At 47.3% G+C, this 27,272-nt stretch overlaps 1 protein-coding gene across 2 annotated transcripts in view; it reads left to right on the top strand.

Annotated features, from left to right (window-relative positions):
- stac (SH3 and cysteine rich domain) overlaps positions 1 to 27,272 on the top strand; it is a 224,589-nt gene that overhangs the window by 84,433 nt on the left and 112,884 nt on the right. For both annotated transcript variants that reach the window (XM_085993817.1, XM_085993816.1), the window contains exon 3: positions 2,325 to 2,425. In XM_085993817.1, the coding sequence (XP_085849943.1) occupies positions 2,325 to 2,425 (101 nt within the window). The remainder of the gene's footprint in view (positions 1 to 2,324; positions 2,426 to 27,272) is intronic.

Genomic DNA, 27,272 nt, shown 5'->3' with positions numbered 1-27,272 from the left:
GTTTTAAGAACACTCCATATTTATGAAATGTAGTACTGACGACATCTATTGACAGAAATTCATCACTACATGTGGTTATTACATTAATACTAGCACTGCTGAAAAATGTAGCTCCATTTGCTTAACAGGGTCTCCAGTGAACATTAATGATTTAAAACCCAGCAAGATCACACCATGTTTAGAATATCTATTTCCCTCTCTGTTGTAGAGCTTGTTATGCTCCAATGAATTGTAACAAGACATGGTAAGAAATCGGTTCATGGCCATGGTACCTCCAGGTCTTGTCATGATTGGGAGATGGCAAACAGAGCCCAATGCTTCTCTGCAGATAGGCTTGGCTAGGGCAAATCTGACCAGTTCAGTCTTACACAGAGGTGCTTAAAATTATGAAGAGAAGGGACAGACTGCTTCCAACAATTGCGAGGTCTAGAATCTGTGAACATGGATATGAGATTAAGTCTAAGAAGGTGTCATCGACAGTGCTATCAAGCGGCACTTACTCACCAATAACCTGCTCACCAATGCTCATTTTGGGTTCCGTCAGGACCACTTGGCTCCAGACCTCATTACAGCCTTGGTCCAAACATAGACAAAATGAGTTGAATTCCAGAGGTGAGGTGAGAGTGACATCAAGGCAGTATTTGACCGAGTGTAGCATCAAGGAGCCCTAGTAAAATTGAACTCAATGGGAATTGGGGGGAAAACGCTCCACTGGCTAGAGTCATACCTAGCACAGAGGAAGATGGTTGTTGGAAGCCAATCATTTCAGCCCCAGGACGTCGCTGCAGGAGTTTCTCGGCAGTGTCCTAGGCTCAACCATCTTCAGCTGCTTCATCAATGACCTTCCCTCCATCAGAACATCAGAAGTGGGGATGTTCACTGATGATTGCAGTCTTCAGTTCCTTTTGCAACTCCTCAGATAATGAAGCAGTCTGTGCCCACATGCAGCAAGACCTAGATGACATTCAGACTTGGGTTGATAAGTAGCAAGTAACATGCGCACCACACAAGTGCCAGGCAATGACTATCTCCAACAAGAGAGAGTCTAACCACCGACCCTTGACATTCAACAGCATTACCATCGCCGAATCCCCCACCATCAACATCCTGGGGGTCACCATTTACCATAAACTTAACTGGACCAGCCACATAAATACTGTGGCTACAAGAGCAGGTCAGAGGCTGTGTATTCTGTGATGACTGTCTCACCTCCTGACTCCCCAAAGCCTTTCCACCATCTACAAGGCACAAGTAAGGAGTGTGATGGAATACTCGCTGCTTGTCTGGGAGAGTGCAGCTCCAACAACACTCAAGAAGCTCGACACCATCCAGGACAAAGCAGCCCATTTGATTGGCACCCCATCCACCATCTTAAAAATTCACTCCCTCCACCACCGGCACACCGTGGCTGCAGTGTGTACCATCTACAAGAGGCACTGCAGCAACTTGCCAAGGCTTCTTCGGCAGCACCTCCCAAACCCGCGACCTCTACCACCTAGAAGCACTAGGGCAGCAGGCGCATGGGAACACCATCACATCCAAGTTCCCCTCCAAGTCACACACCATCCTGACTTAGAAATATATCGGCCGTTCCTTCATTGTCGCTGGGTCAAAATCCTGGAACTCCCTCCCTAACAGCACTGTGGGGGCACCTTCACCACACGGACTGCAGCAGTTCAAGAAGGTGGCTCACCACCACCTTCTCGAGGGCAATTAGGGATGGGCAATAAATGCCGGCCTTGCCAGCGATGCCCACAACCCATGAACGAATAAAAAGAAATGAAGCTCAAGAGATTTAGGACAGATAGCAAGAGAAACGTTTTTGTATACATTGGGTTGAGAGGCTGTGTAATGCGCTACCAGAGTTAGTGATTGAAGCAGGAAACTTGTCAACATTTAAGAATAGGTTAGATAGGTGTTTGAAAGAAAAAGAAAATAACAGGATATGGGAACAGGGCAGGCTCACGGGATTAGCACTGCTGCTCACATAGAGATTGATCACAACACAAAACTGGTTGGGTCTAATGGCCTGTTCCTGTATTGCATATTCTATGTCATTCTAGTGCGGATTAAAAGGCAATGTTAACAGAAACCAAGAGACTGCTGAACAAAGAGAGAAAATAATCATTTAACAGCAAAAAAGAATCAAGCCTGACCTGGTTTTAAGAGGGCTCAATTGTTATTTCTTTCCATTGGTCTGAACTGGTCTAGCTTAAGGTGAATGTTAGCTATTAAACGTACTCTCTGTTCGTTCAGATCACTTAATTGCCTACGGGATATATGGAAAATATTGATCTGACTAGTGATGCATATGCATTTGACAGGCACCAATGCCAAACTTGGGCTGCGCTGCAAGGCTTGTAAGATGAGCATCCATCACAAATGCATTGACGGCATTGAACAGCAGCGATGCATGGGCAAACTGGTAAGCAACACTGTGTATATAATACGGTTACCATAGCAACAGACCCAACACTGTGGGCCCAGAGATTAATCCCTTGCGGACTGATTGAGCTTTGCAGCTTTTAAAATCTGCACAGATTTTCCATCACGTAACAGTTTATTAAAAAAAATGATTTTATGGAACACTTTAATGGTAAATATTCAAAAACAAAAGTGACAGGGCTGTAGAGTGTTTCTCAATTCATAACATTCTTTCCACAAAGTCAATCGTATTTTTTCACTCTGGCCTAGGAAAACGAATACAGTCCCGAAAGTGGTTAATGTACCGTAACAACTGTTTGTTTAAAAGAATCTGGGAAAATCACCCGGGCTGGGGGAAGGGACTTTTCGGGTTGCCGGGGGGACAGGGCCCATGAGAAGTACTCGTGCAAATCTCTCCCGGCAGTATGGAATATGGAAGGGAGTGCAAAGGCATGTTCGTGAAGGCTGGCGTTGTAGACTAGTTTTTAGACTGAAAGTGGCCACAGCTGGAGGTTAATTGACATCGTTGGAGATCTAAATATAGATCCTAACCTGCCCACCTATAAAGACGAGAGGAACTAGTGTAGCTGTTCTGCCATAAATCTGCAAACAGATTTTCTTATTTGGAAACTCATTTAATTTAAGTAGACACCCTCCGCTCATAATTTAGATTAACCGGATAAATTTCGGGCTATGGTAGTATAGTGGTTATGTTACTGGACTAGTAATCCAGACATCTGGATTAATGATCCAGAGACATGAGTACAAATCCCACCACGGCAGCTGTGGGAATTTAAATTCAGTAAATGAAATAAATCTGGAATAAAAACGGTGACCATGAAACTACCGGATTGTCATAAAAACCCACCTGGTTCACTAATGTCCTTCAGGGAAGGAAATCTGCTGTCCTTACTCGGTCTGGCCTATATGTGACTCCAGACCCACAGCAATGTGGTTGACTCTTAACTGCTCACCACCACCTTCTCGAGGGCAATTAGGGATGGGCAATAAATGCCGGCCTTGCCAGCGACGTCCACATCCCGTGAACGAACAATAAAAAATAAATAAAACCAGCTTTAAAAACTTAGAAATTGTAATCTGAAAACCTTTCCCAGAAGGCTCGGTGTAGCACACTGTGTGGTTGGTATGACAGTGGGACCCATTTTTTATATTCTTTATGTCAAGAGCAACTTGGGTATGACATTAGTATCAAGCAACAGTTTATTAAAGAAATAGCAGAATTCTTCCCAGACAACAGAGTCAGTTAAGGCAGTGAGTAGGTGAGCCGCACAGGCTGGGAAGGTCCCAGGTTCTCTCCCTGCTTTGTGCTAAGTTAGTGATCTCAGCCAGGGCCAGAAGTAGAGGCCCCACAGCTGGCCTCCGCACTCCTAAGTTAGGGAAGGGAGAATCAGCCAAGGTTCTTGGCTGAAATAACAGCAGAAAACGCTGGATAAACTCAGCAGGCCAGGCAGCATCCGTGGAGAGAGAAACAGAGTTAAACGTTTCAGGTCAAAGACCTTTCATCAGAACTGGCCTGTGTTTGTTGTCCCGCGAGTCCGATTTAGCTCAGGCTCGGCTCTGATTCCTCCAGCAGTCAACAAGCCCGCCAACCCTTGCTGGCAAGGATCACATGTTAACAGTGGCCAATTGGAGATGCTACCAGAGGTTGACCAGTGTCCCTAGAGCCACATTCCAGCAAGGGATCAATACCTTCAGGGGAATGGGAGGGGCGAAATGCTAAAACAATGGCCCAGAAATTTGGGTCGGGGGCTTCCTGCGGGTGCAAGCCCCCGACCTGCACTTACCTAGCGCGCCGGCCGTTGAGCTGTGGGCCCGCGTGGGATTCCGATCCTGGGCCTGCTCCAACTGCTGGCGCGCAGTGCTTGCGTATCCCAGGGGCGCAGTTAGTTCGATGCGTCCCCTGGGATCACGTGGGCCATGGAGAGCCAATGGTAGCAGGGAAATGCCCATTCATAAATTTGACAGGAAGAGCTGTCAAAACTATAAATACTATAAGCCCCAAAACATAACTAAAACTTCAAATACATTTTTTGTTTTAAATCACATTTTTTAAATAACTATAAATTACATAAAATAACTATTTTAAACTAATTTAAATTTTTGAAAAAATTAATTACATTTTCTAACAGGGCTAAAAATAAACTTACCGTTCTTTAAAGTATTTAAAAATAATAAACCTGTGGAAAAAATGTTTTAATTTTAATTAATTCACCACTTACCTTGTTAAAAGTAGGCCTTGCGCCTGCTTTTTAAAAGTGTAACTCCTGGAGACTTCCCCTCCCGGAGAAACCTGCAAAAAAAACGTAACTTCGATGCGCACGCGCTGCCTCTCCGGCGTACGCGTTCGACCTCTGAACCCCTTCGTTTAAGGGAGCGGAAGTGCCGGTTTCCCGCGCATGCGCAGTGCATGCACAAAACCGGCACTTCCATTGGGCCTACGGGTGAGTACCTCGTGCGTACTCACCCGAGGAGACCCAAATTTCTGGGCCAATGAAACTGAAGGCACATCATTCATTTGAAAGCACTGGTGCGAGATTGGGTTGCCTGAACATTATGTACGCAGGATAGTGTTTCATTGCACTGACATTTAGAAGCTGATCATTTAAATTTTTTATCAAAAATAGCAAAAGTTGTGTTTTGTAAGTGAAAGGCAGCTGGCAAGGCAAGTAATCAGACCTGTCATTGAAAGAACATGCCAAATGTCCACATTGTGCTGGAGTAAAATGTTTGTCATCGCGCTGGTTTGAAATACAAAACCTAGAGATGACTTGATAAATGTTTCAGGGCTTGATGATAATCAGCCATCATCAGGCCACCATGCATGTAGGAGCCTGAATTAAAAAGGGTCATTAATACAATAAAATGAGTCATATCTGTTGCATATTTCAGCTGCTGTACGAATACAGCTAGACACTGCTCCATGTAAGATGATGATGTGAGCTCAATTATTTATTTATCTTTTTTCAGCTAATTTGAAATTAAGATTTATAAAATTTTAAATGTTAGATTGTTACATAGCTAATTACGCAATTAAATAGTTTTGTAATGAAGACCCGTGACGATAATATATGAGCAGCATTGATTTTGCAGCTAAATTTAAAATAATAAATCGATATTTTATTTTTGAAGTAGGTAGAATTCTGTCCCTTCACCTTTAGGAGCAAGGGCTGAATCCGTCACAAACTCATGGGATGGAAATCTTTTCACTCTGGTGGTTGCTGAGAGCTCTCTAACTGAAGGTTATTTTGGAGGGATTTTTGTCCTCCATACGGACTATTTAACGTGGGCTTGCTTGAAGTACTCCATTTGCCACGAGGAGTGTTTAATTCTGCAAAAGGGGGGAAATTCCTTCTCCGTGACTAGCGCAAAATTCAAACAATCACTAAAAACTGGATGGGAGGTCGTGACAGAAAATCAATCTCCTCGCCAGCCTAATTGGCGTTACTGTTTTGCTAAAAAAAACGATCAAGTAATATTGTAGGCGAGGTAAGACAATTTAGAGATGAACGAACCCAGTAACATTTTGTTTGTTTATCTTGTTGCTTAGATTAAATGTACTATGAGGTAGGTTTTCCAATCACTTGGCCCTTGGCACCTATCAAAAAATCATGCACACACGGGCAATGATGTGCCGCACAATAGCAAAATTCTGCGGATGCTGGAAATCCGAAATAACAACAGAAAACGCTGGAAAAACTCAGCAGGCCAGGCAGCATCCGTGGAGAGAGAAACAGAGTTAACGTTTCAGGTCGAAGACCCTTCGTCAGAACTCAGTTCTACGAAAGGTCTTCGACCTGAAACGTTAACTCTGTTTCTCTCTCCAAAGATGTGCTGCACCCGCCCGATAGTGTACAATCAGAAAACTTACTCTAATATTCCGTCTGACACCAATCTCTACTATGAGAAATCCAGTAACACGGTCACCTTGACTGGAGGCTTTGCATGCCATAAAATATTTTGCTCTATTTATGCTGATATCCTCTGATGCATTGGAATTACTGTCTGCATTATTAATGCACTCGAGTTGTTCATTCCTATTAGCTGAGAACCTGTATAAAACCAAGAAAATAGATGGAGTTAGGTCGCAGATCAGCCATGATCTCATTGAATGGTGGACCAGTTCCTGTGTTTCTATCAGTATGCAGTCTCTCCACAAACTCAAGCATATTAAATGTGATTTCTGTATTGTTCGGGAGAGAAAACAACAACTTGCATTTATAAAGCGCATTTCACATTCCAAGAATGTAGCAAGCTGCTTCACAATCAATAAATTACTTCTGAAGTGCGGCCACTTGTTATGTAGGAAAACACAGCAGCAGATTTGCTTCAACAAGGTCCCACTAATTGCAATGAGAGGAATGGCCAGTTAATCTGTTTTGGTGGTGCTGGTTGAGAAAGAAAGACTTGCATTTCTATAGCGCCTTTCACGACCACCGGACGTCTTAAAGTGCCTAACAGCCAATGAAGTACTTTTGGAGTGGGGTCGCTGTTGTAATGTGGGAAACGCGGCTGCCACTTTGCGCACAGCAAGCTCCCACAAACAGCGATGTGATAGTGACCGGATAATCTGTTTGTTGTTATGTTGGCTGAGGGATAAGTATTGGCCAGGACACCGAGGGAACTTCCTGCTTTTCAATAAGTGCCACAGATTCCTTTATATCCAGTCAAATAGACAAACAGTATGTTGGTTTATCATCTCATCTGAAAGATGACAGCCGGAATTTTCGGGAATCTGTGCCGGCGCATTGGAGGCAGATTGGGAGAGAAATTTGATAAACCTTGGAGCGGGTCGGGAACCCACCGTCATTCTGCCCCCACGCGCCCATCCCTCGGGGGTATTTGCCAACACGGCAGCGACCTGAACAGCAGAGGCGGTCGAGGTAATTTATATGATTATTAGGTACTTGTCAGACCCTTAAACCTCTTTTTAACCCTACCTTTCAAATTTCCCTGGATGAGCACAGGAATCACGCAGCTCGGGAACCATGTCTGTGAACCTGAGGAGGAAGTTCAGTGGCCATTGATCCAGCTCATTAGTGCACAGCATGAAAAATACAATAAAAACTCCCACCTGACACCTGGTCACTTTCCTAAGGCAGATGCTGTTGCTGAGTTCATTGTCAGCACAGATTTAACTTTCTAGAGGTTGCAAGTTGTAGTGTATGTAACCGTTCCACATTTAAGAGAACTATTTTAAGGGTTGCACTACTTTATCTTGGCTGCGGTATACTGTAATACCGGTGGTGACCACACCCACAGCCCCGAGACCGGAGGAGCAGCGGACCTGCGCGGAAGCAGCCCGAGGCGGGAGAGCTTAAAGGCTTGAGAGGGAGCAGTCAGAGGCACCGAGGCCCACAGCCCCGAGACCGGAGGAGCAGCGGACCTGCGCGGAAGCAGCCCGAGGCGGGAGAGCTTAAAGGCTTGAGAGGGAGCAGTCAGAGGCACCGAGGCCCACAGCCCCGAGACCGGAGGAGCAGCGGACCTGCGCGGAAGCAGCCCGAGGCGGGAGAGCTTAAAGGCTTGAGAGGGAGCAGTCAGAGGCACCGAGGCCCACAGCCCCGAGACCGGAGGAGCAGCGGACCTGCGCGGAAGCAGCCCGAGGCGGGAGAGCTTAAAGGCTTGAGAGGGAGCAGTCAGAGGCACCGAGGCCCACAGCCCCGAGACCGGAGGAGCAGCGGACCTGCGCGGAAGCAGCCCGAGGCGGGAGAGCTTAAAGGCTTGAGAGGGAGCAGTCAGAGGCACCGAGGCCCACAGCCCCGAGACCGGAGGAGCAGCGGACCTGCGCGGAAGCAGCCCGAGGCGGGAGAGCTTAAAGGCTTGAGAGGGAGCAGTCAGAGGCACCGAGGCCCACAGCCCCGAGACCGGAGGAGCAGCGGACCTGCGCGGAAGCAGCCCGAGGCGGGAGAGCTTAAAGGCTTGAGAGGGAGCAGTCAGAGGCACCGAGGCCCACAGCCCCGAGACCGGAGGAGCAGCGGACCTGCGCGGAAGCAGCCCGAGGCGGGAGAGCTTAAAGGCTTGAGAGGGAGCAGTCAGAGGCACCGAGGCCCACAGCCCCGAGACCGGAGGAGCAGCGGACCTGCGCGGAAGCAGCCCGAGGCGGGAGAGCTTAAAGGCTTGAGAGGGAGCAGTCAGAGGCACCGAGGCCCACAGCCCCGAGACCGGAGGAGCAGCGGACCTGCGCGGAAGCAGCCCGAGGCGGGAGAGCTTAAAGGCTTGAGAGGGAGCAGTCAGAGGCACCGAGGCCCACAGCCCCGAGACCGGAGGAGCAGCGGACCTGCGCGGAAGCAGCCCGAGGCGGGAGAGCTTAAAGGCTTGAGAGGGAGCAGTCAGAGGCACCGAGGCCCACAGCCCCGAGACCGGAGGAGCAGCGGACCTGCGCGGAAGCAGCCCGAGGCGGGAGAGCTTAAAGGCTTGAGAGGGAGCAGTCAGAGGCACCGAGGCCCACAGCCCCGAGACCGGAGGAGCAGCGGACCTGCGCGGAAGCAGCCCGAGGCGGGAGAGCTTAAAGGCTTGAGAGGGAGCAGTCAGAGGCACCGAGGCCCACAGCCCCGAGACCGGAGGAGCAGCGGACCTGCGCGGAAGCAGCCCGAGGCGGGAGAGTTTAAAAGCTCACCTTTCGCGGGCTTTTTCTTTCACAGCTGGTGCAATCAGGAGAGCAGGAGGCCAGTAACCCCTATATAGGTGGAGCTGTTGCTAAACCCGAAACACTACAGTGTAGTGTCTCCCACCCTTCCACCTCCTCTAACCTTTTAGGGGTTAGGGGAAGTTGAAAAGGTAGGTTCAATTTATTTTATTTCAGGAGCCTAACCTAGGTGGAAAAGGTTCCAGGACAGGAGGCGGCAGTGAAAATACAACACCAGAAAACAGGTAGGTGACTGGTTGGTGAGTACTTTCACAAACTTATTCTAAGTAGAATTCAATAATTAAGTTAAATCATAGTAAATAAAAGGGTATTGTAAGGGTTAAGTCATGGAAGGGCAGCTCGGACCCGTGCCATGCTCCTCCTGTGCCATGTGGGAAATCAGGGACACTGTCCCTGACAACTATGTGTGCAGGAAGTGTGTCCAGCTGCAGCTCCTAGCAGACCGCATGGCGGCGCTGGAGCTGCGAATGGACTCACTCTGGAGCATACGCGATGCTGAGGATCTTGTGGATAGCACATTCAGTGAGTTGGTCACACCGCAGGTAAAGGCTAGCTCAGACAGTAAATGGGTGACCAAAAGGCAGGGTAAAGGCAGGAAGGTAGTGCAGGAGTCGCCTGCGGTCATCTCCCTCCAAAACAGGTTTACCGTTTTGGGTACTGTTGGGGGAGATGACTTATCAGGGGAAGGCACCAGCAGCCAGGTTCAGGGCACCATGACTGGCTCTGCTGCACAGAAGGGCGGAAAAAAGAGGGATAGGGCTATAGTGATAGGGGATTCAATTGTAAGGGGGATAGATAGGAGTTTCTGTGGCCGAGACCGAGACTCCAAGATGGTATGTTGCCTCCCTGGTGCAAGGGTCAAGGATGTCTCGGAGCGGGTGCAGAGCATTCTGAAGGGGGAGGGGTATCAGCCAGTTGTCGTGGTACATGTAGGTACCAACGATGTAGGTAAAAAGAGGGAGGAGGTCCTACAAGCTGAATTTAGGGAGTTAGGAGCTAAATTGAAAAGTAGGACCTCAAAGGTAGTAATCTCTGGATTGCTACCAGTGCCACGAGCTAATAAGTTTAGAGAAAGTAAGATAGATAAGCTAAATACGTGGCTTGAGCAGTGGTGCATGGGAGAGGGATTTAAATTCCTGAGGCATTGGAACCAGTTCTTGGGGAGGAGTGACCTGTACCAAGGGGACGGTCTACACCTGAACTGTGAGGGAGCCGATGTCCTCGGGGTAATATTTTCTAGGGCGGTTCGGGAGGATTTAAACTAATTTGGCAGGGGGATGGGAACCTAGGTAGTGGAAAAGAGGGAAATCATATGAAGTCAGAAATAGATGGTAGAAAGGTGAGAAGCAACAAGCAAAGGAGAGAAACACAAAGGGCCAAACTAATTCATAATGAGAGTGTGAAAAAAGCAAGCCTGAAGGCTTTGTATCTTAATGCTAGAAGCATTAGGAACAAGGTGGATGAATTAGTTGTGGAAATAGAGGTAAACAAGTATGATTTGATTGGGATTACAGAAACGTGGCTGCAGGGTGGGCAAGGCTGGGAACTTAACATCCAGGGATATACAATATTTAGGAAGGATCGGCAAAAAGGTAGGGGAGGTGGGGTAGCATTGCTGGTAAAGGAGGGGATTAATGCAATGGAAAGGAAGGATATTAACTCGGATGAAACGGAATCTGTATGGGTAGAAATGAGAAATAGCAAGGGGAGGAAAACGTTAGTGGGTGTGATATATAGGCCTCCAAATAGTAAAATGGAGGTGAGGGAAGGCATAAAAAGGGAAATTAGAGAAGCGTGCGATAAGAGCACAGCTGTCATCATGGGTGACTTTAATTTACATATTGATTGGACTACCCAAATTAGTAAAAATTCTGAGGAGGAGGAATTCCTGGAATGTTTTCGGGATGGTTATCTGGACCAATATGTCGAGGAGCCGACTCGAGATCAGGCCATTTTAGACTGGGTATTGTGCAATGAGAAGGGACTTATCAGCAATCTTCTTGTACGAGGCCCCTTGGGTCAGAGCGATCATAATATGATCGAGCTCTCAGTCGAGATGGAGAGTGAGGAAATTGAATCAGAGACTAAGGTCCAGAACTTAAATAAAGGGAATTACGAGGGTATGAGACGGGAATTGGGTAAGATTGATTGGGTGGTGTTTCTGGGGGGATTGACAGTGGATAGACAATGGCAAGCATTCAAAGATAGAATGGAAGAATTCCAGAACATGTTTATACCGGTTTGGCATAAAAATAAACCTAAAAAGGTGACTCAACCGTGGATAACGAGGGAAATTAGGGACAGCATAAAATCAAAAAAAAGGGCATATCAACTGGCAAAAAAAAGCACCAGACCGGAAGATTGGGGGCAGTACAGGATACAGCAAAAGAGGACAAAGGGATTAATCAGGAAGGGGAAAATAGAATACGAAAGTAAACTTGCAGCAAACATAAAGACAGACTGCAAAAGCTTTTATCGGTATATCAGGAGGAAAAGACTGGTAAAATCCCAAGTCGGTCCCTTGCAGTCCGATTCGGGAGAATATATAATGGAGAATAAGGAAATGGCAGACCAATTAAACTCATACTTTGGTTCTGTATTCACAAAGGAGGACACAAATAACCTCCCAGGAATATCGGCAAACATAGGGACTAATGAGAGGGAGGAGCTGACAGAAATTAGTATCTCTAGGGATATGGTGTTGGGTAAGTTGAGGGGACTGAAGGCCGACAAATCCCCAGGGCCTGATAAACTACATCCTAGGGTACTTAAGGAGGTGGCCCTGGAGATAGCAGATGCTCTAAGGATCATCTTCCGGAACTCCATTGACTCGGGAACAGTACCCGTGGATTGGAGGGTAGCTAATGTTACCCCAATATTTAAAAAGGGGGGTAGAGAGAAAGCAGGGAATTATAGACCAGTAAGCCTTACATCGGTTGTGGGCAAAATGCTAGAGTCCATTATTAAGGATAAAATAGCGGAGCACTTGACAAATGGGGAAAGGATCGGACAGAGTCAACATGGATTTACAAAGGGTAAATCGTGTTTGACTAATCTGCTGGAATTTTTTGAGGAAGTAACTGGTAAAATAGATGGGGGAGAGCCAGTGGATGTGGTGTACCTTGACTTCCAGAAAGCCTTCGATAAGGTCCCACACAAAAGATTATCATGCAAAATTAAGGCTCATGGGATTGGGGGCAAAGTATTAACGTGGATAGAGAACTGGCTGGCGGATAGAAAACAGAGAGTTGGAATAAACGGCTCGTTTTCGGAGTGGCAGGCAGTGACCAGCGGGGTGCCGCAAGGATCTGTCCTGGGACCCCAGCTGTTCACAATATATATAAATGATCTGGATCAGGGAATTGGATGCAATATTTCCAAATTCGCTGACGACACTAAACTAGGAGGAGGGGTGGGCTCTGATGAGGATGTCAGGAGGCTACAGTGCGATTTGGACAGGTTGGGGGAATGGGCGGATACGTGGCAGATGCACTATAATGTGGATAAATGCGAGGTTATCCACTTTGGGGGTAAAAACAGGAGGGTAGATTATTATCTAAATGGCAATAGATTGGGAGATGGGGAAGTGCAGAGGGACCTGGGTGTTCTTGTGCACCAGTCACTGAAGGAGAGCATGCAGGTGCAACAGGCGATTAAGAAGGCAAATGGTATGTTGGCCTTCATATCAAGGGGGTTCGAGTATAGGAATAGGGATACCTTACTACAGCTGTACAAGGTGCTGGTGAGACCGCATCTGGAGTATTGTGTACAGTTTTGGTCGCCCCATCTGCGGAAGGATGTTCTTGCCATGGAAAGAGTGCAACGGCGATTCACCAGGCTGATACCTGGAATGGCGGGAATGACCTACGAAGAGAGATTAAATAGTTTGGGCTTGTACTCACTGGAGTTTAGAAGATTGAGAGGGGATCTCATCGAAACATATAAAATTATGGCAGGCCTGGACAGGCTGAATTCAGAGAGAATGTTTCCAATGGCCGTGGAGCACAGAACCAGGGGCCACAGTCTAAAAATAGCGGGCAAATCATTTAAAACAGAGATGAGGAAGAATTTCTTCACTCAAAGAGTGGTGAGCCTGTGGAATTCCCTGCCACAGAGGGCTGTGAAGGCTAATTCAATAAATATTTTCAAGAGAGAATTGGATATATTTCTGAAGGCTAAGGGGATTAAGGGTTACGGAGAAAAGGCGGGGACGGGGTACTGAACTGGTAAGATCAGCTATGATCTCAGACGAAGATCAGCCATGATCTCATTGAATGGCGGAGCAGGCTCGAAGGGCCGAATGGCCTACTCCTGTTCCTATCTCTATGTATCTATGTATAAGTGCTGTGTAATGATTTATTGGGCAGTTCCGCCCTGACCTTCGACTAGTAAAGACCTGTTAACTTTTACTCTTGTGGTCTGTGTAGTAATTCTCAATATAACACACAGACTTAACAGTGGCGACGAGTACGATCTTACCCTGCGGCAGAGATACATCCAAGGCAGTTTAACGGGCGTCGAGAAGAGGCATCCGCCCTCATCATTCTGCTGAGAGAAGACTCGAGTCTGCAGAGCGACGGAAGAATTCTGACACGAAGCCTTCCATCAGCAACAGGCAGTGATCATCCCTTCTATCACGGTGGTGGGTAAGCCGATCAGCGACGAGCAGCAAGTCGGCCACGTTGGCTGTGAAATAGGGGAGGGAAGAACGGAGGATATAAGGGCGGAGAACTCGACCACGGCCGGGGGGAAAAGAGCCGGACAGAAGTCGGGGCCAGAGGCGCTGAGACTGGGGCAGCGTAAGGCACGGAAGCCGCGGTGAATACAAACGCAGCCGGTGTGAGAGACCGGGCTGCAAGCGGGCTGGGAGACGCAACAGCGTCGAGAGAGAGCTCGACCGCGACCGGTGAAAAAGGCCGGGCAGCTACCGAGGTCGCGAGGCGCGGGAGAAAATAAAAATAATTTTTTTTAAGAACCGCGGAGAACTCAGCCGCAGCCGGGGGAAAGGACCGGACTGCAAGAGGGGCTGGGAGGCACGATTTGAGAACCGCTGGGGAGGGCGAACGCAGCAATACGGCAATCGCCATTACAGCCAGCGGGGGAGAAAGGCAAACGTGGGAAGCCGCCATTTTCGTAGGCGGGGGAAGAAGACAAGCGCGGGAAACCGCCATTTTGAAAAAAATTAAATAAAAGAAAAATTTCATTTTGTTTTTCAAGAAGATTGCGAGGATGCCTAAGCATGGTAACATCAACGATTTCGATCCCGATGTTGAAGATTGGGCCATGTATGTAGAACGCATAGAGATTTATCGTAAGGCAAATAAAATATCAAATAAAGATAAAGCACTAACCTTACTAAACTCAATGGGTGCGAAGACATACGGGCTATTGAAGCATCTTCTATCACCAGCTAAACCGGCGGATCAGACCTTCGCTAATATTGTTGCTGTCCTGAGAAATCATTTGAACCCCACACCGCTGATGTTAGCAGAACGATTTAAATTTTATGCGAGAACGCAACGGAAAGAGGAAAGCAACGCGGAGTATTTAATTGAACTGCGTAAGCTGGCAAAATACTGTCAGTTTTGGGAAAGACTGACGGAGGCACTGAGAGACAAATTCGTGTGTGGATTGTCGAAAGAAGGAACACAAAAGCAGCTACTGGAAGAGAATGGTCTTACACTTGATAAGGCTGTCACTATTGCAGCATCGCACGAAGTCGCAGCGAGAGGCACTGCGGAAATGCAGCTGAAGGCAGCGGTACTCAGCGTAGATCAAATGGCTTTGGGTACAACGAAATGTTATCGTTGTGGGAAGACAACACACGATCAGAACCAATGCTGGTTTAAAAACCAGGAATGTAGAAAATGTGGCAAGCTTGGTCACATAGCTAAAGTATGCCGGTCAGGAAAGAAGACCAGCAACAAAAAGTCACCGGAGGAAAAGTGCAGAAAGGTACATAAGGTGGCTGAGAAAAGTTCGGATGAACAGAATTCGGATTCAGACTCCAACAGCAAGGAACTGGGTAGTCTGAGAATTCACAATGGGAGTAAGGAAGCTGACCGACAAACTATCTGGGTCACACTGCAGATAGCAGGAGTCCACGTGAAGATGGAATTGGACACCGGATCGGCGTTGATGGTCATGAATAAGCAAGATTACAAAAAGTTATTCACACATATTCCCCTACGGGATACAGAGATAGTATTGCAGACATACACGGGGCAAAGAGTATACCCCATCGGAAAGATAAAAGTCAAGGTGGTACACAAGGGCAAAGCACACCAAGGAATGGACATATATGTACTACCTGAGGGAGGTCCACCACTTCTGGGACGGGAGTGGATCAGGAAAATAAATATGGACTGGCACTCCCTAAAAGCAATAATGGTAGATTCCGGGAAAAAGAAAGATGTCAAACCTGAACGATTGTCCAGAATATTGGATGAGGGCATATGCAGCAGTGACAGTGAAAAAGCAGAGAGTGAGAACTCGGTGAACTCGGTGAAGACAATCAGCTCAGACTCTGGAACTGATGATGGTAAGACCAGCCCATGTGCAAAAGACAAGCCTAAAATGGACTTGCAGACTAATGATGGAAAAACGAAGGAGTGCATAAATGCTTCAGAAGAGAACAAAGTATCAGAACAGAATTCCACTGAACAACAACAACATAGTTTGACAGAGAATTCTGAGTCTGTCCAGTCTATAGACATGCACATTTCTGAGGAACACCGGGCTCGAACTCAACTCAATTTCAAACTACAACAGCAATTAGAACAAATGACTCGCCGTTTTGAGCAAGAGATGAATGCAAAGAAAAAGTTCTTTGACACAGAGCTGGAGAATCTGGGAAGACAGCAGAAGCAGCTGATTGAGAAAATGGAGCAGGAACACACAAACCGTCTGCGCGATAGTCATAGAGTTTTACAGCACAGAAAGAGGCCCTTCAGCCCATCGTGTCTGCGCCGCCCATCCATCCCTGTCCAGTCTAATCCCATTTTCCAGCATTTGGTCCATAGCCTTGTATGCAATGGCATTTCAAGTGCTCATCCAAATGCTTCTTGAATGTTGTGAGGGTTCCTGCCTCTACCACCCTTTTAGGCATTGAGTTCCACATTCCAACCACCCTCTGGGTGAAAAAGTTCCTCCTCAAATCCCCTCTAAATCTCCTGCCGCTTACCCTGAATCTATGCCCCCTTGTTATTGACCCCCCTACTAAGGGGAAAAGTTCCTCTTTGTCTACCCTATCTATGCCCCTCATCATTTTGTACACCTCAATCAGGTCCCCCCTCAGCCTTCTTTGCTCCAAGGAAAACAACCCCAGCCTGTTTAGTCTTTCTTCATAGCTGAGGCGCTCCATCCCAGGTAACATCCTGGTGAGTCTTCTCTGCACCCTCTCCAAAGCAATCACATCCTTCCTATAGTGAGGTGACCAGAACTGCACACAGTATTCCAGCTGTGGCCTCACCAGCGTTTTGTACAGCTCCATCATAACCTCCCTGCTCTTATATTCTATGCCTCGGCTAATGAAGGCAAGTATCCCATATGCCTTTTTAACCACCTTATCTACCTGTTCCGCTGCCTTCAGGGATCTATGTACATGTACACCAAGGTCCCTCTGACCCTCTGTACTTCCTAGGGTCCTACCACTCATTGTGTATTCCCTTGCCTTATTTGTCCGTCCAAAATGCATCACCTCGCACTTTTCAGGGTTAAATTCCATTTGCCACTTTTCCGCCCATCTGACCAACCCGTTTATATCGTCCTGTAGCCTGAGGCTTTCCTCCTCGCAATTTACCACCCCACCAATTTTCGTGTCATCTGCGAACTTACTGATCATACCTTTTACATTCTCATCCAAATCATTTATGTAGATCACAAACAACAAGGGACCCAGCGCCGATCCCTGAGGTACCCCACTGGACACCGGCTTCCAGTCACAAAAGCAACCTTCGACCATCACCCTCTGCCTCCTGCCACTCAGCCAGTTTAGGATCCAACGCGCCAAGGCACCCTGGATCCCATGGGCTCTTACCTTCTTGACCAGTCTCCTATGCGGGACTTTGTCAAAAGCTTTACTGAAGTCCATGTAAACCACATCCACAGCATTTCCCTCATCCACCCCCCTAGTCACCCCCTCGAAAAATTCAATCAGATTTGTCAGACATGATTTAGCCTTGATGAAGCCATGCTGACTATCCCCGATTAATCCTTGCCTCTCCAAGTGGAGACTAATTTTGTCCCTCAGAATTTTTTCCAATAATTTCCCTACCACAGATGTTAGGCTCACTGGCCTGTAATTCCCTGGTTTATCCCTGCTACCCTTCTTGTATAATGGTACTACATTAGCTGTTCTCCAGTCCTCTGGTACATCCCCTGTGGCCAGAGAGGTTCTGAAAATTTGTGTCAGAGCCCCTGCAATCTCCTCCTTTGCCTCCCACAGCAGCCTGGGATACATCTCATCCGGGCCTGGGGATTTATCCACTTTTTGGCCTGCTAAAACCGCTAGCACCTCCTCCCTCTCGATGCTAATATGTTCAAGTATGCCACAGTCCCCTTGCCCGATTTCTATGTCCGCATCGTCTTTCTCCATAGTGAACACAGATGCAAAAAATTCATTTAAAACCCCGCCTACATCATCTGGCTCTACACACAGATTGCCACTTTGGTCCCTAATGGGCCCTACCCTTTCCCTGGTTATCCTCTTGCCCTTAATACACTTATAAAACATCTTAGGATTTTCCTTTATTTTGCTCGCCAGTGTTATTTCATGGCCCCTCCTCGCCCTCCTAATTTCTTTTTTAAGTATGCCCCTGCACTTTTTATACTCCTCTAGGGCTTCTTCCGTCTTTAGTCTTTTGTAACTGCCAAAAGCCCCCCTTTTATTTCTAATGCATTTTTGTATATCCCTTGTCATCCAAGGTTCCCTTTGCTTGTTGGTCCCACCCTTGACCTTTACAGGAACATGTTGGTGTTGTACTCTCTCTATTTCCCTTCTGAAAGTCTCCCACTGTTTTGATGTGGATTTTCCTATAAGTAGCTGCTCCCAGTCCACTTTGGCCAGATCCTGCCTTATATTAAAATCGGCCTTCCCCCAATTTAGAACCCTTATTTCCGGGCCGTCTTTGTCTTTTTCCATGACCACCTTAAATCTCACCGAATTATGGTCACTGTCGCCAAAATGCTCTCCTACTGATACTTCCACCACTTGCCCGGCTACATTCCCCAGAATTAGGTCCAGTACCGCCCCCTCTCTTGTAGGACTTTCTACATGTTGGCTCAAAAAGCTCTCCTGGATGCACTTTAAGAATTCTGCACCCTCTAAGCCTTTCACACTCTGACTATCCCAATTTATATTGGGGAAGTTGAAATCCCCCACTATTATTACCCTATTATTTTCACACTTCTCTGAGATTTGCCTACATATCTGTTCCTCTATCTCCCCCTGACTGTTTGGAGGCCTATAGTACACTCCCAGCAAAGTGCTTGCCCCCTTTTTGTTTTTAAGTTCTACCCATAAGGCCTCATTAGAGGAACCCGCTAATATATCATCCCTCCTTACAGCAGTAATTGACTCCTTAATTAATATTGCAACACCCCCTCCCCTTTTACACCCCCCTCTGTCTCGCCTGAAGATTCTATACCCCAGAATATTGAGCTGCCAGTCCTGACCCTCCCTCAACCATGTCTCCGTGATAGCAACAATATCGTACTCCCATGTGCTCAACAACAACTTCAGTTCATCCACCTTATTTGCAAGACTCCTTGCATTAAAATAAATGCCTTCCAGCCCTGCCATATTCCCTTTTGCCTTCACATATTTGCTCTGCCTTCCCAGCTGACTTGTTTTTTCCTCTGTATTTGGCTGTAAATCACCCCCTACTATAGCTCCACTCTGTACCCCATCCCCCTGCCAAGTTAGTTTAAACCCCCCCCAGCAGTGCTAGCAAACCTCCCCGCAAGGATATTGGTTCCCCTCTGGTTCAGGTGTAAACCGTCCGACTTGTACAAGTCCCACCTTTCCCAGAAGCAGACCCAGTGATCCAGGAAACTAAAGCCCTCCCCCCTGCACCATCCCTTTAGCCACGCATTCATCTGTTCTATCTTCCTATTCCTATACCCACTAGCACGTGGCACCGGGAGTAATCCAGAGATTACAACCTTTGAGGCCGATCGAATCAACGCTGAGCAAGAAAGGGAATATGTCAAATTCATTGATCAGTTGAAAGCTAAGAAGAAAGAGCACCCTTTTGTGAGCAGTGTCAGCAGTAATAAGCCACTCGGGATTGGTGGCAGAGGCAAAAGCCGAAGTGATGGAGGAAATAGAAGACAATAGAGAAGAAGCAGAAGATGATGACTCATCTGAACCATTATCACCCCTACCAGGTCACGCACGTGGTCCCTCCGAACTGAGCCAAATCAGTCTGGAAGTAGAAAAACTTCCCAAGGTACTCGAGCCTTTAGAAGTCAGCAATGCTGGTTCTGAAGTTACGAAAGTTCAAGCTGTTAAGTCCAGTGAAGGACTATTAGATGAGTCACCCCAGCAACGAGAACCTACTACACCACCGAGAACTACTACACCACCGAGGCGTTATCCGGACCGAGTCAGGAGGCGCAGGAGGCGCCCCCTCAGAGACTGAATCTGTGAACTGTTTTTACATGAAGTTGTGTATATATGTTATGATGTTATGTTTAATGGGGAATATATACTGTTAAGCTAAAAAGGGAGGATTGCAGTGTATGTAACCGTTCCACCTTTAAGAGAACTATTTTAAGGGTTGCACTACTTTATCTTGGCTGCGGTATACTGTAATACCGGTGGTGACCACACCGGTATATAAGTGCTGTGTAATGATTTATTGGGCAGTTAACAGCTCTTTACTAGTCGAAGGTCAGGGCGGAACTGCCCAATAAATCATTACACAGCACTTATATACCGATGTGGTCACCACCGGTATTACAGTATACCGCAGCCAAGATAAAGTAGTGCAACCCTTAAAATAGTTCTCTTAAAGGTGGAACGGTTACATACACTATACAAGTGTTTCCAGAAAAGTCAGGATCCACTGTCATCTCATTGGTAGAACCTATCACACCACTGACAGATTGCTTCTGTCATCTCCACTTGACCGGCCATCTATTACATCAGAATGGATGCTGTTTATACTGTCTCACTTCGGTCCTCAGAATCAGACCTCGATGAGCCCCAACACCAGCAGCACCAGGCACACCAGCAGCACCAACAACAACACCACCACCAACTTCTCAACCACCTGATGCTGCACAGGACAGAGTGCATCAGCACAGGGCTGTACTGCGCCAGAGGCGAGACCCCCAACACAGGGTATAGAGGCAGCGGATGAGCTTCTTCAACATGACTGAGCAGCAGTGCCAAAGGAGGCTCAGGCTATCACGCCAGGCCATCGCAGACATTTGCAGATTGCTAGAGCAAGACCTGCAGCCCAGAGGAACGGGTGGCCACACCTTACCAGTGGCTGTCAAAGTCACCAGCGCCCTCAACTTCACCTCGGGCTCCTTCCAGGGATCTGCAGCAGACATTTGTGGCATCTCGCTGTCGGCTGCCCACAGATGCATCACATAGGTCACCGATACCCTCTTTGACAAGTCAGCCAGTTAAATCAACTTTGCCACTGATGAAGCCAGTGTTACTGAGCGGGCATTGGCCTTTGTCGGCCTGACTGGCTTCCCACGGGTGGAGGGCATCATTGACTGCACACATGTGGTCATCAGGGCAGCCCATCATCACCCAGGAGCTTTGTTAACCACAAGGCCTTCCACTCCCTCAATGTGCAGCTCGTCTGCACCCTTAGTAAGATCAGCATGCATGTGTGCGCCAAATTCCTGGCAGCTGCCATGACTCTCTCATCCTGCACCAGTCCACCCTCCCTTAGCTCTTCACTCCTCCAAACAGACTTTCCGGCTGGCTGCTTGGAGACCAGTGCTATCCACTGAAGACGTGGCTCGTGACACCCTTGAGGAGGCCAAGTACTGAGGCCGAGGAGGGATATAATGAAAGCCACATTTCCACCAGATGTGTCATAAAGCAGACAATAGGCATACTGAAAATGCACTTCAGATGCCTTGACAGATCCGAAGGAGCCCTTCAGTAGGCACCAGCCAGAGTCTCCAGAATCGTCGTGGTCTGCTGCGCCCTGCACAACATAACACAGCAGTGAGGATTAGCGCTGCATGAGGAGCAAGGCTCTGAGTGCACAGCCTCTTCGGAGGAGGAGGAGGGGCAGGAGGAACCTGCGGTCCAGATCCCACCATTGCTGCTCAGGAGGCCAGGAATGGCCTCATCATGGCCAGATTTACTTAACTTCACGCCTTACACCCATATGGCTGCCACATGCTGCACCAGGTTCGCACCCCACAGCAACACCATAAAGCATCCCTACAATGACCAGGCCCTTCCTTTCACACTGACCAACATTGCTGGAGGTAACATTCTGTCTCACCATCCATTCCAACTCACTAAGCCACTTCCAAAGGTGCACGCAAATTTGTCCCTGACCGGAAAGTGGTGAAAATAAATATTATTATCTGTGACATCACAGTTACAGAAACTTTACAGAAACATTTATTAAAACACCCAAGTGGCTACCCTTGTACATATACTTGTGTTTCATCTTTCTATTACGCGTGCTTCTACGAGGTGCTACCCCTGTGGCTTCAGCAGAGGTAGAGGCAGCCTGCCCACTTCCCTGCTGCGACTGCATTGACACTTTTGGCGGGCATCCTCTGGGTTTTGGAGCCTGTGATGGCCCTGCCAAAGCCTGCTCCTGCTGCAACTGTGCAGGGGCAGACTCACGATCCCAGGAGCCATCTGGGGCTCTGATTGAGGAGGTGGGGGGGCTGGGGGAAATGGGGAAGAAATGTGAGCGCTTTGACAGGAGCCCCCTCTTCCATGTCCACTCTCACCGTCATCGCTCTCATGGGCCACCCGCACTTCCCTGCTAGCAAGGAGCTGGAGAGCACCTTGCTGCACAGCAGTGGGGCCACAAGGACCCACATCTACATTGACATCCCTCCTAGAGAGGAGGTCTATGAGCCCCTGCCATCTATTCTCCAAAGATAGCCACCTCTTCTCCATAGAGACCATGTGCTCCTGTGAGTGGCGTATTAGCTGCTCCATGCAGGTGGCCATCCTTTCCATGGAAGAGCCTACAGTCATCATTGCCTGCAACACGGTGGTGCTCATGTTGGAGATGGACTCCTCCATTCTCTGAACATTTGTAGATATCGCGGTCACAAAACCTGTCAAAGCCTCCTGCACTTCTTGCTGCACCTCCAGGATCGCCCTCTTTCTGGATGGCCCCCAAGGCTCAGCGTCTGCATGCAGCTGAGCAGAGCTGGGAGTGTCCTGCGCCCTCCGGTGAGGAGTCTCCACTGCTGTCCCTGTCCACCATCTGCTCTTGCTCACTTGTGAGTTGTCAGACACCAGGTGACAACACTACTCTGTCACGTGGGACCCACCGAGGTGTGCATATCTGCGCTGGTGCTGGATGCGCTTATGCCTATAAGAACATAAGAAGTAGGAGCAGGAGTAGGCCATACGGCCCCTCGGGCCTGCTCCACCATTCAATAGGATCATGGCTGATCTGAACCTAGACTCACGTCCACTTCCCTGCCCTCTCCCCGTAACCCCTAATTCCCGTATCTGCTAGGAAACTGTCTATCTCCGTTTTAAATCTATTTAATGTTGCAGCTTCCACAGCTCTCTGGGGTAGCAAATTCCATAGATTTACTACCCTCTGAGTGAAGAAGTTTCTCCTCATCTCAGTTTTGAAAGAGCAGCCCCTTATTCTAAGATTATGCCCCCTAGTTCTAGTCTCACCCATCAGTGGAAACATCCTCACCGCATCCACCCGATCAAGCCCCCTCACAATCTTATATATTTCGATAAGATCGCCTCTCATTCTTCTGAACTCCAATGAGTAGAGGCCCAACCTACTCAACCTTTCCTCATACGTCAACCCCCTCATCTCCGGAATCAACCGAGTGAACCTTCTCTGAACCACCTCGAGAGCAAGTATATCTTTTCTTAAATATGGAAACCAAAACTGCACGCAGTATTCCAGGTGTGGCCTCACCAATACCCTGTATAAATGCAGCAAGACTTCCCTGTTTTTATACTCCATCCCCCTTGAAATAAAAGCCAAGATTCCATTGGCCTTCCTGATCACCTGCTGCACCTGCATACTAACTTTTTGTGTTTCATGCACCAAGACCCCCAGATCCCTTTGTACTGTAGCACTTTGCAGTTTCTCTCCATTTAGATAATAACTTGCTCTTTGATTTTTTCTGCCAAAGTGCATAACCTCACACTTTCCAATATTATATTGCATCTGCCAAATCTCTGCCCACTCACTTAGCCTGTCTATGTCCTTTTGCAGGTTTTTTATGTCCTCCTCACTCACTGCTTTCCCTCCCATCTTTGTATCGTCGGCAAACTTGGATATGTTGCACTCGGTCCCTTCCTCCAAATCATTAATATAGATTGTAAAGAGTTGGGGTCTCAGCACTGACGCCTGCGGAACACCACTAGTTACTGATTCCCAGCCTGAGAACGAACCATTTATCCCAACTCTTTGTTTTCTGTTAGATAGCCAATCTTCCACCCATGCCAGTATATTACCCCCAATCCCGTGGTTTTTTTATCTTGATCAGTAATCTTTTGTGTGGAACCTTGTCAAATGCCTTTTGGAAGTCCAAATACACTACATCCACTGGTTCCCCTTTATCCACCCTGTATGTTACGTCCTCAAAGAATTCGAGCAAATTTGTCAAACATGACTTCCCCTTCATAAAACCATGCTGACTCTGTCCTATTACACTATGTTTATCCAAATGCTCTGTTACTGTTTCCTTAATAATGGACTCCAACATTTTACCAACCACAGATGTTAGGCTAACTGGTCTATAGTTTCCAGCTTTTTGTCTACTTCCCTTCTTAAATAAGGGTGTTACATTAGCAGTTTTCCAATCTGCCGGGACCTTTCCTGAGTCCAGGGAGTTTTGGAAAATAATCACCAATGCATCCACAATCTCTACCGCTACTTCTCTCAAGACCCTAGGATGTAGGCCATCAGGTCCGGGGGATTTATCCGCCTTAACTCCCATTATTTTACCGAGTACCATCTCCTTAGTGATTTTAATTGTGTTTAGCTCCTCCCCCCCCCCCATTGCCCCCTGTTTGCCCAGTGTTGGGATATTTTTAGTGTCCTCCACTGTAAAGACTGATACAAAATATTTGTTCAGCGTCTTTGCCATCTCCATGTTCCCCACCACTAGTTTCCCGGTCTCATCCTCTAAGGGACCAACGTTCACTTTAGCCACCCTTTTTCTTTTTATATAGCTGTAGAAACTCTTGCTATCTGTTTTTATATTTTTTGCTAGTTTACTTTCATAATCTATCTTCCCTTTCTTAATTAATCTTTTAGTTATTCTTTGCTGGCTTTTAAATGCTTCCCAATCTTCTATCCTCCCACTCAATTTGGCTACTTTATATGCCCTTGTTTTCAGTCGGATACTATCCTTTATTACTTTACTAAGCCACGGATGGCTGTCTTTTCTTTTACTCCCCTTTTTCCTCAGTGGAATATATTTTTCTTGAAAGATGTGAAATATCTCCTTGAATGTAGACCACTGCTCTTGTACCGTCTTACACTTTAATCTGTTTTCCCAGTCCACTTTAGTTAATTCTACTCTCATACCTTCATAGTCTCCTTTATTTAAGCTCAGTACGCTGGTTTGAGATCCAACTCTCTCACCCTCAAACTGAATTTGGAATTCAACCATATTATGGTCAATCATTCCAAGGGGATCCTTTACTAGGACATTTTTTATTAATCCTATCTCATTACACAGGACCAGATCTAAGATTGCCGGCCCCCTGGTTGGTTCAGTTACATACTGCTCAAGGAACCCGTCCCTAATACACTCTATGAACTCTTCCTCAATGCTGCCATGCCCAATTTGATTAGTCCAGTCAATATGAAAGTTAAAATCCCCCATGATTATAGCTGTTCCCTTATTACAAGCCCCAACTATTTCCTGATTTATACTCCGACCAACAGAGTTGCAACTGTTAGGAGACCTATAGACTACACCCACTAGTGACTTTTTCCCCTTATTATTCCTTATCTCCACCCAAACTGTTTCACTATCCTGATCCTTTGACCCAATATCATTTCTGACTATTGCAGTGATTCCATCCTTGATTAACATAGCAACCCCACCTCCCTTTCCTTCCTGTCTGTCCTTCGTAATTGTCAAATACCCTTGTATGTTTAGTTCCCAGTCATGATCATCTTGCAGCCATGTTTCCGTAATGGCCACCAGATCATAACCATGTGTAGTTATTTGTACCGTCAACTCGTCTATTTTGTTACGAATGCTGCGTGCATTCAGATAAAGAACTTTCAAATATGTTTTCTGACTATTTATTCCTGTTTTTACCCCTTTTACTACTTTATCTTTATCATCATACATTCTGTCCCTTCCTGACATGCTCTGGTTTTTAATTCCCCCACTGCTACCTTGCTCTATTGCCTTCTCCGCTGTCATTTTTATTTTTCGCTTTCTTAAAACCTCCCTCCCCACTAATTAGTTTAAAGCCCTCCCTACAGCCCTAGTTATTCGATTCGCCAGGATTCTAGTCCCAGCACTGGCCAACGGAACAGCTCTCCTGTCCCAGTACTGATGCCAGTGTCCCAAGAAGCAAAACCCATTTGAATCACAGAATCACAGAAACCCCACAGTGCAGATAGAGGCCATTTCGGCCCATCGAGCCTGCACCGACACATATCCCACCCGATCCCCGTAACCCCACGTATTTAATCCCCCTAACATAGCCAATCAACCTAACCCGCACATCTTTTGGACTGTGGGAGGAAACCGGAGCACCCGGAGGAAACCCACGCAAACACGGGGAGAATGTGCAAACTCCACACAGACAGTCACCCGAGGCCGGATTTGAACCCGGGTCCCTGGCGCTGTGAGGCAACAGTGCTAACCACTATGCCACCGTGCTTTTTCATTTCTCCCACACCAATCTTTGAGCCACGCATTTAGCTCTCTAATTTTATTTACCCTAGCCAAATTTGCACATGGCTCAGGTAGTAATCCAGAGATTATTACCCTTGTGGTTCTGCTTTTTAATTTGGCCCCTAGCTGCTCAAACTCCCTCAGCAGAACCTCTTTCCTTGTCCTATCTATGTCTAGTGACGGTGCACCCTCAGAGACTGGAGGCTCCTCTGGGGAGTCATCTTCCTCTTCCTCCTGGACAGTAGTGGGGGCTCTTGATGGACCTGTGGGAGAGTCAAGAGATGAGTTAGATATGTCATATCAAGAATGGGTACAGATGCCATTGTGCACATGATGAACATTCACTGGCTGCTGACATCAGTCCCCATAGGAGTGACTACTGTATGCCATGTAGCTGTATGAGATGTAATTCTGTCACCAGGTTGCTGAGATGTCTCCCTCTCTCCGTCTCCCACCTCCAGCTGCTCTGCGACTCCTGACACTCCCAAGGCAACCTCCTCTGCTGTTGTTAAAGTGGCCAATGATGGAGGCCCACCTCCAGTTCTCTCCCTCTTATTGTGGACTCTCTTTGCCTGCAAGGAGGGAAAGAAGAGAAGGCTGAGTGAGAGTGATGGAATAAGTGTAAGGAATGGATGGGTTAAATCTTTAGGGGGTGACTATGATGGAGTGAGGTGCCAATGCCAAGTGGCCTACTTGTGTGTTGTTAGTTGGTATGATTGCATTAGGCTGAAGGTAAGTGTGAGGGGTGGTTATTCAGATTGGGATGTGATAATGTAGATAGAGCGAGAGGGATGGGTGGGCATGCAAGGTATGTTGGTGTGAGTAATGATGTGCAGGAGCAGGGTTGGGAAGGCAGCGTGATGGGGATGTGATGAGAGGCACAGCAGGATGAAGTTGAGTGTGGCTTTGTACTAACGTTTCGTGATCTAATGAAATCATTGAAGTGTTTGCAGTAGTGCACCCAGGTCCTCCTCACAACATCCCTGCTATTGACTCTGCTATTTGGTGACAGGCTCCTTTGGTCTGTTGGGGAGGTCTCTTCTGCCCATCGTAAGGGAAGAACACCTCTCTGCGTGCTCTCACTCCCTCCACAAGCTTATGGAGAGAGTCA

This window comes from Somniosus microcephalus, chromosome 7, assembly GCF_052327205.1.
Source record: "Somniosus microcephalus isolate GS21.2 chromosome 7, FLI_Smic_1.0, whole genome shotgun sequence".
Classification (NCBI taxonomy): Eukaryota; Metazoa; Chordata; class Chondrichthyes; order Squaliformes; family Somniosidae; genus Somniosus; species Somniosus microcephalus.
The sequence above is the reverse complement of the archived record's forward strand: the minus strand, read 5'-3'. Positions and strand labels throughout refer to the sequence as shown.